Genomic DNA, 12,833 nt, shown 5'->3' with positions numbered 1-12,833 from the left:
CTTTCCTCCATTCCTAAGCTTCTTCAACAACCTCCAGAATATTTTGCCACCTTCTTGATATTTATTTTCTATATTCTTGCCAAAGTCCTCCCATGATTTCTGTTTAGCTAGTTTTACACACTGTTTAGCTTTCTTACATTTGTCTCTGTATTCTGTAAGAGTAAAAGCTGACTTATTTGCCAGGAACTTTTCATATGCTTTCTTCTTTTCCTTCACTGCCTCTTTAACTTCCTGTGTCCACCAGGGAGTTCTGATTTTTTTATCCTTGCACACAACCTCACCACATGCCTCTCTGGCAGAATCAATCAATGTTTTCTTCAGAGTTTGCCACTGAATCTCCAAGGTTTGATTCCTGTTCTCAAACTCTTTCATTTTCTTTTCAATAATATTTCTGTATTTTAGTCTACAGTTCACATCTGAGAGCTGCTCAACTTTTATTCGCTTTAAAACTTTCTTACATGTTATTCTTTTCAATATGAAATTCAATTTTATCCTGCTCATGACTAAATAGTGATCACTTCCAATTTCAAATCCTCTGTACACTCTGGTGTCCTGCACCAGGGAGAAAACATCACTATCAACAATAACATAGTCAATGAGACTTTTCTTATTCCTAGCCTCTTCTCTCCATGTGAATTTGTGCACATTTTTATGTTGGAACATGGTGTTAGTAATAACCAGTCCATGTCCTGAGCAGAAATCCAACAGATATTTGCCATTATTATTAGCTTTGCTCTTTTCTCCAAATTTTCCCAAAATATTTTTGTATGTCTCACAATCATTTCCTACTCTACTATTTAGATCCCCAACAAGGACCAACTTTTCCTTTTTCATTGTGTCAGTTGCTTTTTCTAAAGCGTCAAGAAATTCCTCCACTTCTACCTTAGTAGAACCTTCTGTGGGACCATAGGCACAAATAAGTCTCATTGTCCAGTTCCCCATTCTCATATTTGCCCACATTACTCTACTTGAGACTGACTGCCATTCAAGAAGATTAGCCTCGTATTTTGTGTTGAATACTATGGCTACTCCTTCTTTTCCTTGATTGTCATTACCTGAATATAACATTTTGTATTTATTGCTCAGAAAGATCTCGCCAGTTTTGGTCTTTTTTGTTTCAGTCACCCCTATTATGTCGATCTGGTACTTATCTAATTCCTCAGCTAGCTCCATTTCTTTGCCATTCAGGCTTCTTACGTTGATAGTACCGATCTTTAACTCTGGTGATGTTGAGTTGGGGTTTGTTTTCAGATTTGTTCCAGTAGCTGACTTTTCGCTGTTCGCCCTGGTTCCCTGGCGAAAACAACGGGGGCCTTGTTTAACCGGGCGACGCCCCAGCCGGCATGAAATTTTGTCATGTTGTACCATCATTTTTTATTTTGGTTTAACCAATAAGAATACAATTTGGTCGGCTAAATCCCAAATTGCCAGCCCATCCTCGTTCGTTCAGTATCAAAGTAGATACCCAACAGGGTGCACCACGAGAAGGTGAGGATTGGACATTAGGTCAGAAGCCCTGGTCGGTTCTCCGCATTCCTTTAAAGGCTATGTGGAGGTCTCCTCTCAGTTATAAATCTTTGACCCTTAAGCACCCCCTTTCCAGAACTTTATAAATAAAATTGCTCATGGATGTCTGTAGTAAAATGTTTCACAGGTAGATTTTTAACTTTATTGAAATTCAAATTAAATTTAATTCCTGTAGATATTTTTAAATATTACTACAGGTCTTCTTCCTATAATATCCATTTAGCCTTTTAGACTGTATTTGTCTGATAACAAAATGGTTATCAGACAAATACAAAATGGTAAAAATTTTCACAAAGGAGCACATGCCTATTTATAAATCCATTGAAACTATCAAAAATGCAACTGCTACTAAGATATTTCCATAATGGTAATTTTTATACAAATATAATACAGGCATTGTAGAAATATATCCAATATTTCTGTCATTTCTAATGAAGATAAGATAATACAAAAACCTTGGAACTGTGAAAAGTTTTACAAACATTCTAAATCTTACATATAACTGCAAGATTTGTAAAACTTTTGGATAGAAACATTATTTCTGATTGCTATCATCATTTAATTCCTGAAATATATCCTCAAGGAGTGTAGTGCAGGATACTATGATGGTACTAAATGAAAAAGTTTACTTCATTACTACTTCCTATCAAACATTTTCCTCCAAATTAGTCTTCGTCTGTCAGGATTTCATTATTTTTCAGATCTTATATTTTAGTTTTCTAAGACACTTTGACTGCACCAATCCATCCAGATGTTGCACTACCTCTAGGTCTTTCTTCTACCATCTTGGCTTCAAATGCTGTTTTGAATTTTCCTAACCCTTCCTCTCCTATTCATATTATGCGGAGAGGAAAGGTTAGGAAAATTAAGATAGTAGGAAGTAATTTGAGGCTATTAGCATTCAGGAAATGTATGAGCAGAGCTAATAATCTTCATTTTTAGTTATTCTGATATTGATGTCATCTCTTCACTCTCATAATTTTTCTTAGAGCTCTCATACCAGTGGTATCTAGTCTGATCACCTGTTTTATTTCTAACCCAGGTCTCATATCCATAAGTTAAACTTGATTTGAACACTAAATATGCAATTAGTTCAGTGTTTTGACTAATTTCTCTCTTATTCCATATAAACTTATTCAGTTAATGCCCTTCAATACTATCTTTCTTAGCTGCGTTTTGCTAATTGAGAACTTCTTTCAATTAACTTTTTTTTTTCTTGGACATTGCATGAAGGTTTTTTAATCTGGGAAATTGTTAGTCTCTTCATCAGATTATGACTACTGCAAATTTTTACACCATTTTCATTTAATAGATTGTTTTAATGTAGCATAGAAAATCATGCAGAAAGACAGTTTGCCTAGAAATTTACAGATATGAATAGAAATTTGATTATAATTATACATTAGAAATAATGTTATGAAAACAAATATGCATTGATGTTGATGCTAGAGTACTGGATTAAGTTAATCCTAGTGTCACGCTGGTAAATATGGAGTTTAGGTATGCTTTGTTCTGTAAATATAAATACTTGATATTCTGGGCTGACAATTCGGGATTTAACTGATCAAAGTGGAGAAAATTTTTAAGTAAGGCAGTTGACTCGAAGAAAAAGAAAAAATTAGTCCTCCTTGTTGGAGATCTTAACAGCAAAGTAAGAAACTTTTGGGAAAAATTGGAGAAAAGAGTAAAGCTAATAATAGTAAGTGTTTACTGAATTTCAAGACATGGACTAGTCATTAGTAATATGATGTTCCTGTTAGTAATGAAATATGCACAAATCATGTGTGATAAGATGTAAGAAATAAGAAAGATCTTATTGATTGCATTATCATTGATAGTGATGTGATATCTTTACTCTTTTTGTGGTTGAGGACACAAAAGTATTTGATTTGAAATGAAAAGTGATAACCATTTAGTTTTTAGCTGGGTAAAATTGAATATCATATTAAAAAAAAATTGTGTAGGAAAGGATGTTGGAAGTTTATTTTGCACTTGGTTAGACTATAATAAATTTAGTTTAATCCTTTATCCAAGTGTAAGCAACAAAGTTTGCAGCTGAAAATATCTTCAGGACTGAGGTAAGGTGGTGCAACTTGTAGCAAAGGTGGACCAAGCTCTCAGTATCTCCCATAATGCAAAGCACATCTTGTGGACATGTATACTGCTATGCATTAAGGGAAGGGCCACTACTCAGCTGGTTTCGACCTTTATTGAGGTCTCATCAGCCTTTCCCTTAATGTGCATAGCAGTATACATATCCACAAGGAGATGTGCTTTGCATTATGGGAGATACTGAGAGCTTGGTCCACCTTTGCTACAAGTTGCACCACCTTACCTCAGTCCTGAAGATATTTTCAGGTGCAAACTTTGTTTGTTTACACTTGGATAAAGGATTAAACTAAATTTATTATAGTCTAACCAAGTGCAAAATAAACTTCCAACATCTTTCTCTAAATCCACAGTAATTTAATAATAAGGTGGTACACTGGTTGGAAGCTCGTATAGGTAAATATGACCTCTCTATTGCTTCTACCTTAGTATCACCACTCTGGGTCTGCCTCCCACTGATGAGACCTCAATAAAGGTTGAAACCGGTCTGGGTAGTGGCCCTTCCCTTAATGCATAGCAGTATACATGTCCACAAGGAGATGTGCTTTGCATTATGGGAGATACTGAGGCAAGGAGTGATGAGAGCGCTTGGTCCACCTTTGCTATGAGTTGCCAAGAGATGCACCACCTTACTTCAGTCCTGAAGATATTTTCAGGCTCAAACTTTGTTTGCTTATACTTGGATAAAGGATTAAACTAAATTTATTATAGTTTAAAAAGGATCAGTTAAGCTGCTTTCAGAGGTGAAGTGTAGACTGAAATGTGCAAATGTTATTCAAGAAAAAAATGAAAGTTTGAAAACAAGGATCAAAGATACTGGAAAACTGAAGAGAACTGATTGATTCAGCCTAGGAAGAATGTGGTGAAGTTTATACGGTGTAAGTGAGAAATTAGTGAAAACACTCAAGTATCTTGAATATCATCATCATGTATATCAAGGATTTAGGCCTAGCATGGCCTGTTTTCCGGCCTTAGAAGTCATCGTTTAAGAGGACGTCCTGATTTTCTTTTTCCTAATGGCTTGTATTTTAAGGCTTGTTTTGGTAATCTTTCTGTTTTCATTCTTTGAACATGTTCCATCCATTTATGTTTATATTTTTTAATTTTTTCTGTTACTGGTTCTTGGTTTAATTCTTTCATAATTTCTTCATTTCTTTTGTGATCAAATAAGGTATACTTTGCAGTTTTTCTCATAAACTTCATTTCTGCTGTTGTTAATCTTTGTTTGTCTTTTTTGTTTTATTGTCCAGATTTCGCTTCCATACATTAAGACTGGTAGGGCTGATGTATTGTATACTTTTAGTCTGGTTTGTTTTTGAACTAGGTTTGGTTTAAATATAGAGTTAATTACACCTGTTATTTTTAAATATTTTGCAATTTTTAGTTTATATCTTTTTCATTTTCATATGTGATCATACATCCTAGGTAGTTAAACGAATTCACCTGTTCTAAGATCTTGTTATCTATTACTATTTTAGTTCTTGCTGGATCTTGTCCTTTAAAGGCCATAGTTTTTGATTTTTCTCATACCATAATCTTTGGATATCTCATTTAGATCTAAAATAGCTTTCTGTAGGTTATCTTCAGAATTTGTTATTATTATTTGGTCGTCGGCAAAGAGGACCAAATAATAATAACACCACTCTGGGTCTGCCTCCCACTGATGAGACCTCAATAAAGGTTGAAACCGGTCTGGGGAGTGTTTAAGTTTACTGAGGAGAAAGTTTAATTCCTTGATGTAAATTTTTATTCCATTTTATTATTATTTCATTTAAGTAGATATTAAAAAGAGTTGCTGAGAGGGGACATCCCTGTCGGACCCCCTTGGTTTATCTCTCTCGTATATGATAGCTTGTGATTTAATCTTATTTGTATTTGATTATTTTCATATATACTTGTGATAGCTTTTAGGATATTATTTGGTATTTGTCTTTCTTTTAATATGTTAAATAATATGTTTCTTTTACCTTTGTCAAATGCTTTTTCAAAGTCAATAAATGCAATATGTGTTTCTAAATTGTATTCTCTTCTTTTCTCTATTATTAATTTTAGGCAAAAGGCCGGGTCTATACGTGATTGTCCTTTTCTAAATCCATTCTGTACTTCTAAAATAAAGTTTTCGGAATATTTCATTAGTTTGCTATTTAAGATTCTGCTATATATTTTGTAACAGGAATTTAGTATACTGATACCTCTATAGTTTTTTAGGGTCATCTCTATTACCTTTTTTAAAGATAGGAATCACAATTGCTTTTTTCCATTCTATTGGGGGAATACTAGTTGAATAAATTTTATTTAAAATTTATTCAACTGGTATTCCTCCTCCCCCCATGTCCACAGGAAGATGTGCTTTGCATTATGGGAGATACTGAGACAAGGAGTGATAAGAGCTTGGTCCACCTTTGCTACGAGTTGCCAAGAGATGCACCACCTTACCTCAGTCCTGAAGATATTTTCAGGTGCAAACTTTGTTTGCTTATACTTGGATAAAGTATTAAACTAAATTTATTATAGTTTAAAAAGGATCAGTTAAGCTGCTTTCGGAGGTGAAGTGTAGATCTATCGCTGTTTCCAAAACTGAACTTTTAAATTCTGTGGAAGATTATCTTAAAGGTTTCAAGGAAATCATAGTAAATATGCCATAAATATATAATTTAAAAAATTAATATGCAATATTATGCACATATGACTATTCATGAAATAACCTGAAAGGAAATATTCAGTTGCTTGCTGATGAGGCAAAATTAGAGTAATAGTTAAGCAAGGTGATATGGAGAGCTTGCAGAATGATTAAATAGGCTGTCAGTATGGACAAAAGATAATGGGTATCAGTTTAATATGGAGAAATGTGAAGTTATGCATTTTGGGATGAACAGATTACAAGCTGTGTATCATATTGATGGCACTGTACTTCAGGAAATAGATGAAGTTAGAGATTTAGGGGTTGTGGTAGATAAAGTTAAAGTTTAGAGGACATGTTCCTATGGTTACTTGGCATAAGATTACTTTGCTATTTAAGAACACATTAACAAGCAAAGATAAGGAATTTGTTATTCCTCTTTATAGCCTTGATACACCAACATCTGAAATAATGTGCTTAAGTGTGATCTTTCTTCCCTGAGTTTCTTGGTGATGAGGAAGCAGTGGAGAGGATTCAGAGGTGAGTGGCCTGTGGAATGTTCCCTATGAGGATAGATTGAGGGTGTGTGAATTGCAGAAGTTGGATGATAAGAGAAAAAGAGGGGTATGATAGAGACATTTAAGTTGCTTAAAGGGTTTTATAGGATAGATTCAGGGGAAATGTTTTTTCAGCACTTGTCTAGATGACCAGAACAAGGGGTCATCTCTGGAAGTTGAATAAAGGTGTGCTTGGTAGGGTGTGAGGATTAGATTTTTTGCTTGGAAAGTTGTGGATGAGTGGAACAAGTTGCCAGAGTCATTTGTGAATGCTTTGTCTGTTAATGGGTTCGAGGAAAGGCATGATAGATAGGGTCTCCCACGATGAGCCTTCATACTCCATGGAGGTGCCCGTATGATGATGATGATATGATAATAAAAGTTCCAAGCTTAATTTCTACATTTCCTTTTTTGATATATAAAATCAGTTCATGCTTTACTAGTTTCATTTTAGCTACATATAGGAATGCAGTAGCATGAAAGCCCAACTAACATTTAACCTTTCATAGGTATACCCAAGGAACCCTTAATATGAATTTTATTTCCCACAGATATGGTGAATACTCCAAAGCCTGATGAAAGAGCAGTGATGACTTATGTATCATGTTACTACCATGCTTTCCAGGGTGCTCAACAGGTAATGTTAACTTGCACTGATTTATTTTTTTCTTGTTTTCATGTCTGCTCCCTTTATAGATCTCAACAATACTGCAATGCCAGATGAGAGAGCAGTTATGACATATGTGTCTTCATACTACCACACTTTCTCAGGAGCTCAACAGGTACGAATAATATATTGATTCAATAATTCCTTTAAAATATTTTTATAATTTATTGATCAACATCATATACGGTGTTTCTATGACTCCATGTTTCATGATTTTAAGTTGGTTTTATTGGTCTGAATTTTTTATTAATTTCATAAGTGCTTCATGATATAAACACCACCAGGAGAATACCGTGAAGCATTGTTATGAATAACTAACAACATTTAAGCCTTTCTATACATTTTAATTAATTCTTGATAACATTTATCACCCAAGGAAGCATTTGGTGAGGATAGAAAAATAAGAATTTACAAAGATAGAAAAATAAGAATATAGCTGACCCAGGATGTTGGAGTCTGTGTAAAGAAGAAATCATATAAAAGATTTTTAGTAAGTTAGTATGCTCTTAGTGAATATAGAGAAAAAATGTAGGAAAACTAAGCATCACAATAGTTAAACAAAATTCAGATGAGGATTTTAGAAAGAATATAGAAAATAAATATCACTAAGGTGACAATGTTTTGAAGGCTACTCAGAAAGCTTAGAAATAGTGGAAAGAGTATCATAAAGGTGACATAAAAACAAAAAAAAAAAGTAGAGATATTTTGGATATCTGTAATTATTTGAAAAAAATATTAAATGAGGCAATAGGCGATAGAAGAGTCATAGAAAATATCTAAAGAGGAATGCATTCAGCAAATATATCAATAAGATAGAAAAGCAATCAGAAGTGTGGAAAGGCAATTAGAGTAGATGATAGTCAACATCAAATGATGAAACCTGGTAGAATCAAAGTTTAATTCAGAAGCATAGTCGCAAAGATAACTCTTAGGTGATTGGAGAAACTCATCATACTAATTTATGAAAAGGGACATAACTGAATGAGAAAATTATAAAGGAATTTCTCTAGCAGAAAGTTGATGTGAGCATGCTTTATTGATCTTGTATGTGTGAGTGGTGGGGGAGGCAGATAATAAAAGTATATCAAGGGAAATGCTGTTCAGGACATTAAATCTGTGTTTTTTTTTTAGTTTCTTTACTCTATTGCTTATGTTATCCTCTTAAATAAATCTACAAGTCTTCAAGAATTTAACTAAATTAAATAATTATTGAAATAACTTTGGTATGAAAATTGATCACAGTACATAGTACTGAACTAGTATAACAGATAAAAATTAGCTATTTATGCACAATTTTTAGTAAAGATATCCTATGGAATATGGAAATAAAGGACTAAGTAAAGCTAGTATGTTGGGGAGACAGTTGAATAAATTTATATGGATCAAGAGAACAGTAAACATCAGGTTGGTAATATTACAAAGATCTTATTATTTACATGGGCACTCCATGGAGTCAAAAGACTCATTGCAGGAAACCCACTCTATCCATTAACACAATATCTGTCAGATATCTTAAACCTGTTCACTGTTGGAATGCTCACAACCACTTATGGCAATACATTCCATTCATTCACCACTCTGCAAGAAAGGAACCTAGTTCATACACCCTTACTAACTACACTCATAAAGGGCATTCAAATGTGACCCCACCCCTTGTTTTCCACCTACTCCTCATGTATTGAAAAATATCTTTGTCAATATTATAGTATCCCTTTAGTAACTTAAGTTTCTATCATATCCCCTCTTCTTTGCCTGTCAGCTAAACTCTGTAACCCAGACACTCTCAATCTATCCTCATAGAGAACATTGCCTAGACCTCTCACCAGCTTGGTCATTCATCTCTGAATCTTCTCCACCTCCTCCTGATCCCCAATAAACACAGATGACCAAATCTGTACAGTAGTCAACATGTGGCTGAATCATAGTCTTAGAAAGAGAGGGATAATAACCTGCATATCTTTACTTTTCAATGTGCTCTTCAGCATCCAAGTAATCCTCTGAGCTATTTTGCCAACTCCTGCAATATGTCCTCTGAATTTCAAATCTCTATCCACCATCAACCCCAGTTCCCTAGCCTCGTCAATTTCCTGTAAACTGGTACCATCAGTATGATAAAAAGTGTGTAATCTTTTCATCCCCAAGTGCATTACTTTACATTTTACAACATTGAATTAACAACTGTTGCCTGATGTCTGTTCTATCAGCTACACCTCTGTCCACACACCAGTCTCATATCCATTCCCATTTGCTCCAACTTGTGTAATAGTTTTCCATGCAGTATTCTGTCAAATGCTTTTGCAAAGTCCAGCAGTATCATGGTGTAGCCATCTCCTTTATCCAATTCTGCTGTCGCCTTATTATAAAATGTGAATAAATTACTGAGACAGGACCTACCTTTTACAAAGCCATGCTGTCTCCTATAAAGGATCATATTTCTATTCTCCCAATCCTGAATTTTACTTTTAACTAACTGTTCTGATACGTTAACCACCACTCCAGAGATAATAATTGGTCTGTAATTTGCTCTTCTGTCTTGGAGCCACCTTTATGTAATGAAACTATCTTACCTGCTCTTTCCACTCCCATAGAACCTTGCAAAAGCTGGGACTTAGATTAAATAACTTTGTCAGAGGCACTCCCAGTTGACTTGCACATTCTTGTAGCACATGAGCAGGCATACTGTCCAGGCCCACTGCTCTATTTCAATTTCAATATACTGAGTATCTCCAATTCATCTACCTCAATGCTCACATCAGTCTGTCACCTTAGTAACCGTCAAGTTACCACCTGGATGATATACCCTTGCAAAGTGATCACTTAGTAACTGAACTATTTCTTCTGCTTCTGTGTTCAGTGCCATCAGCACTGAGTAAAGTTATCTTTCCATAATCATTCTTTCTCTTACTTGCTACATAGCAAAAAAAAAACATCTCTTTGGCCTACTTAGCTAATTTTCTCTCAGAATCTGAATTAGCCTTCCTTGCCATACTAGTTACTCTTCTTGCTTTATACTACTCATGGACATGCTGATCGCCTTGTTGTTTATATTCCTTCCACAGTGCTTTTTTATTTTGCATCTCTTTCTTTATATTGCTAGTTATCCATTTAATCCTTATTCAATGAGAATTGCTTGGCCTGCACTCATTGTGCTAATCTGCTGATGCATGTCGTCCACATTTTCTTCTTGATCCCCAGGTCTATAGTAGCAACCAACAGTATATTTTGTCCTATTGGTCTCTATCTGATGCCAGACAGTCTCAAATGAACCATTTCCATTAGATCTACAATCTTCCTTAAATTCTATTTTTGTTGGTTAAAGTTCTTCAGCTATCATTAATAATACCACTCCTCCTGCCCAATTTCTTCTGTCTTCTCTGAAAACACAATATCCATTACATTCTATCCCTGTAACTACATCATTCTCTGACAACCTGGTCTTGCTGATGCCAATAATTTTTAACCAAGTTGAGCTGACCAATGCTAAAAACTCCTCTCCTTTATTACTGATACTTCGGGCATTCATGTACATGCATTTCAACATCCCTTGGGCCCACAGTTACCTTTACATAATATCATTACCTGCCCATTCAGTTTCAAAACCTTGGAAAATGCACCCAGCTCTTCATAATCATTCCTGCACTCATACTTATCTGTCTCAGGGTGGCTATGCTTGATTGCTTCCCCCTAATATCTTTAGTTTCCCCTGGTCCAACCTCTCACTGAATAATACTTTCTCCAAGCTCCAAAACCATTTAAGTGCAGCCTGTCAGTCATATACAGATCCTTATGTCCATTAGATTCATTCTACTCATCTATAAACTGCACACCATTCCTCCTATGTATATTATCATACTAAGGCAGCAGACACAATCTTCATTTTTGGTTCTTTTAGCAACTCTTTCATATTTTCTCTCATTGCATATTTCTCACCTTGCAAATCATTTGTTCCTGCCAAAACAATTAATTTGTTTGCTTCTTTCTTCTGCAAAATTAAAGCTTCACTAACATCCTTTCACACCTGGAATACATGCTTTTGTTGTTTTCTCATATCTCTCATCTCATATAAGTATACCTCTTATCATCAAATTCCCATACAATACTATTTCTTTTTTCCCATCTTGCACTTTTATGCTTTCACATTCACTCTTTCTTTCATTCTCTGTCTTTCTGTACCACACGCCAATCGTTTCTTCAGCCGCTCGAACTCATGTTTTGTCCTGTGAAGGGATCCGCATAAGCGTGCATATCTTTCAGCACTAGCATCTCATCATCCACAGTATTACTTTTAACCACGTCCTTCAAACTCTCATTCGTATTTCGTACACTATCATTCGCTGCTTCTGCTACATTCTACACAACATTTTGACAATCCTGCCTTATATCCATAATATCAGCCACTTTATTCTTTTGCTCCCGACATGACTCACATTTCTTATACTCGCTTACAAAACATTTCCAGCAAATATTTCTCCATTCTTGCTCTCATACCACAAACAATTCACTCTTGGCAATGAATACATTAAACACATGTTACATCACACTAAATCCCACACTGATATCAGTCAACATCAATGTCTTGGTTGCCATTTCTCTTGTATATATATTGGTGCCATGACGAGAAACATTTTTAAAAGTATATTGCATAATGATAATTGACTAAACAACAGCACTTAACAACACAGTCAAAAATAAACAAAATACCACCAGTTATATATAACAGCATCACTAATATTTACTAAAATATAATGACTTATCTGAGCAACATGTGTATGGCAGCCACTACTATGGATGATACTAACGCCCAACACATTGATATTCAATAATATGTAACCAGTGATCGTATTTCCTTAGATTGTAGGGTGACTGAAACAGAATAAGATATGTGAGATTATCAAAACAAGTGGTTATAGAATGATTATCATCATGAATAGAACCAATATTCTAGCTGCTGTGCAAAAGGGAGCTTTTCATCATTTTTTTGATGTGTATCCTCAAAGGATATATCAGATTCCATGATTGTCCAGCGCAATTAAGATTTCATGATCAGCTCTTACATTTTTATCTCTGAATCACTTCTAGCTACATCAATCAACCTATATGTTGGTATTCCTGTAGGACTTCCTTTTGTTTCAGTCATTTTTGCTTCGGACTTGTTTTGATAATCTTTCATTTCCATGTTTTTTAAGTGATCATGCCATCTTAGATTAACTCTGCATACAAATTCATGAATACTATGTTAAGTTCTTTTCTGAAATTTTTAGTATGGTTTTTGCCATTGATGGCATTCCCCTAATTACTCTAATTTTTCTAATATTCATTCCCCTAGTTTTTGTCAGAATTGTCATATGTGGTC

The 12,833-nt window shown here is 34.7% G+C and overlaps 1 protein-coding gene across 4 annotated transcripts in view; it reads left to right on the top strand.

The window, feature by feature from the left end:
• Actn (alpha actinin) overlaps positions 1-12,833 on the top strand; it is a 339,371-nt gene that overhangs the window by 174,074 nt on the left and 152,464 nt on the right. For 2 of the 4 annotated variants that reach the window (XM_090407380.1, XM_090407379.1), the window contains exon 8: positions 7,365-7,450. In XM_090407380.1, the coding sequence (XP_090263506.1) occupies positions 7,365-7,450 (86 nt within the window). Of the gene's footprint in view, positions 1-7,364; positions 7,464-7,509; positions 7,596-12,833 lie in introns of all 4 variants that reach the window. The other 2 variants (XM_090407382.1, XM_090407381.1) reach the window with 2 other exon arrangements.

The sequence above is a fragment of the Typopeltis vanoorti genome, chromosome 17 (genome assembly GCF_054136105.1).
Source record: "Typopeltis vanoorti isolate ZY-2024b chromosome 17, IOZ_Tvanoo_1.0, whole genome shotgun sequence".
In the NCBI taxonomy this organism is placed as follows: Eukaryota; Metazoa; Arthropoda; class Arachnida; order Uropygi; family Thelyphonidae; genus Typopeltis; species Typopeltis vanoorti.
Note: the sequence above shows the minus strand (reverse complement) of the source record. Positions and strands in the feature narration are given on the sequence as shown.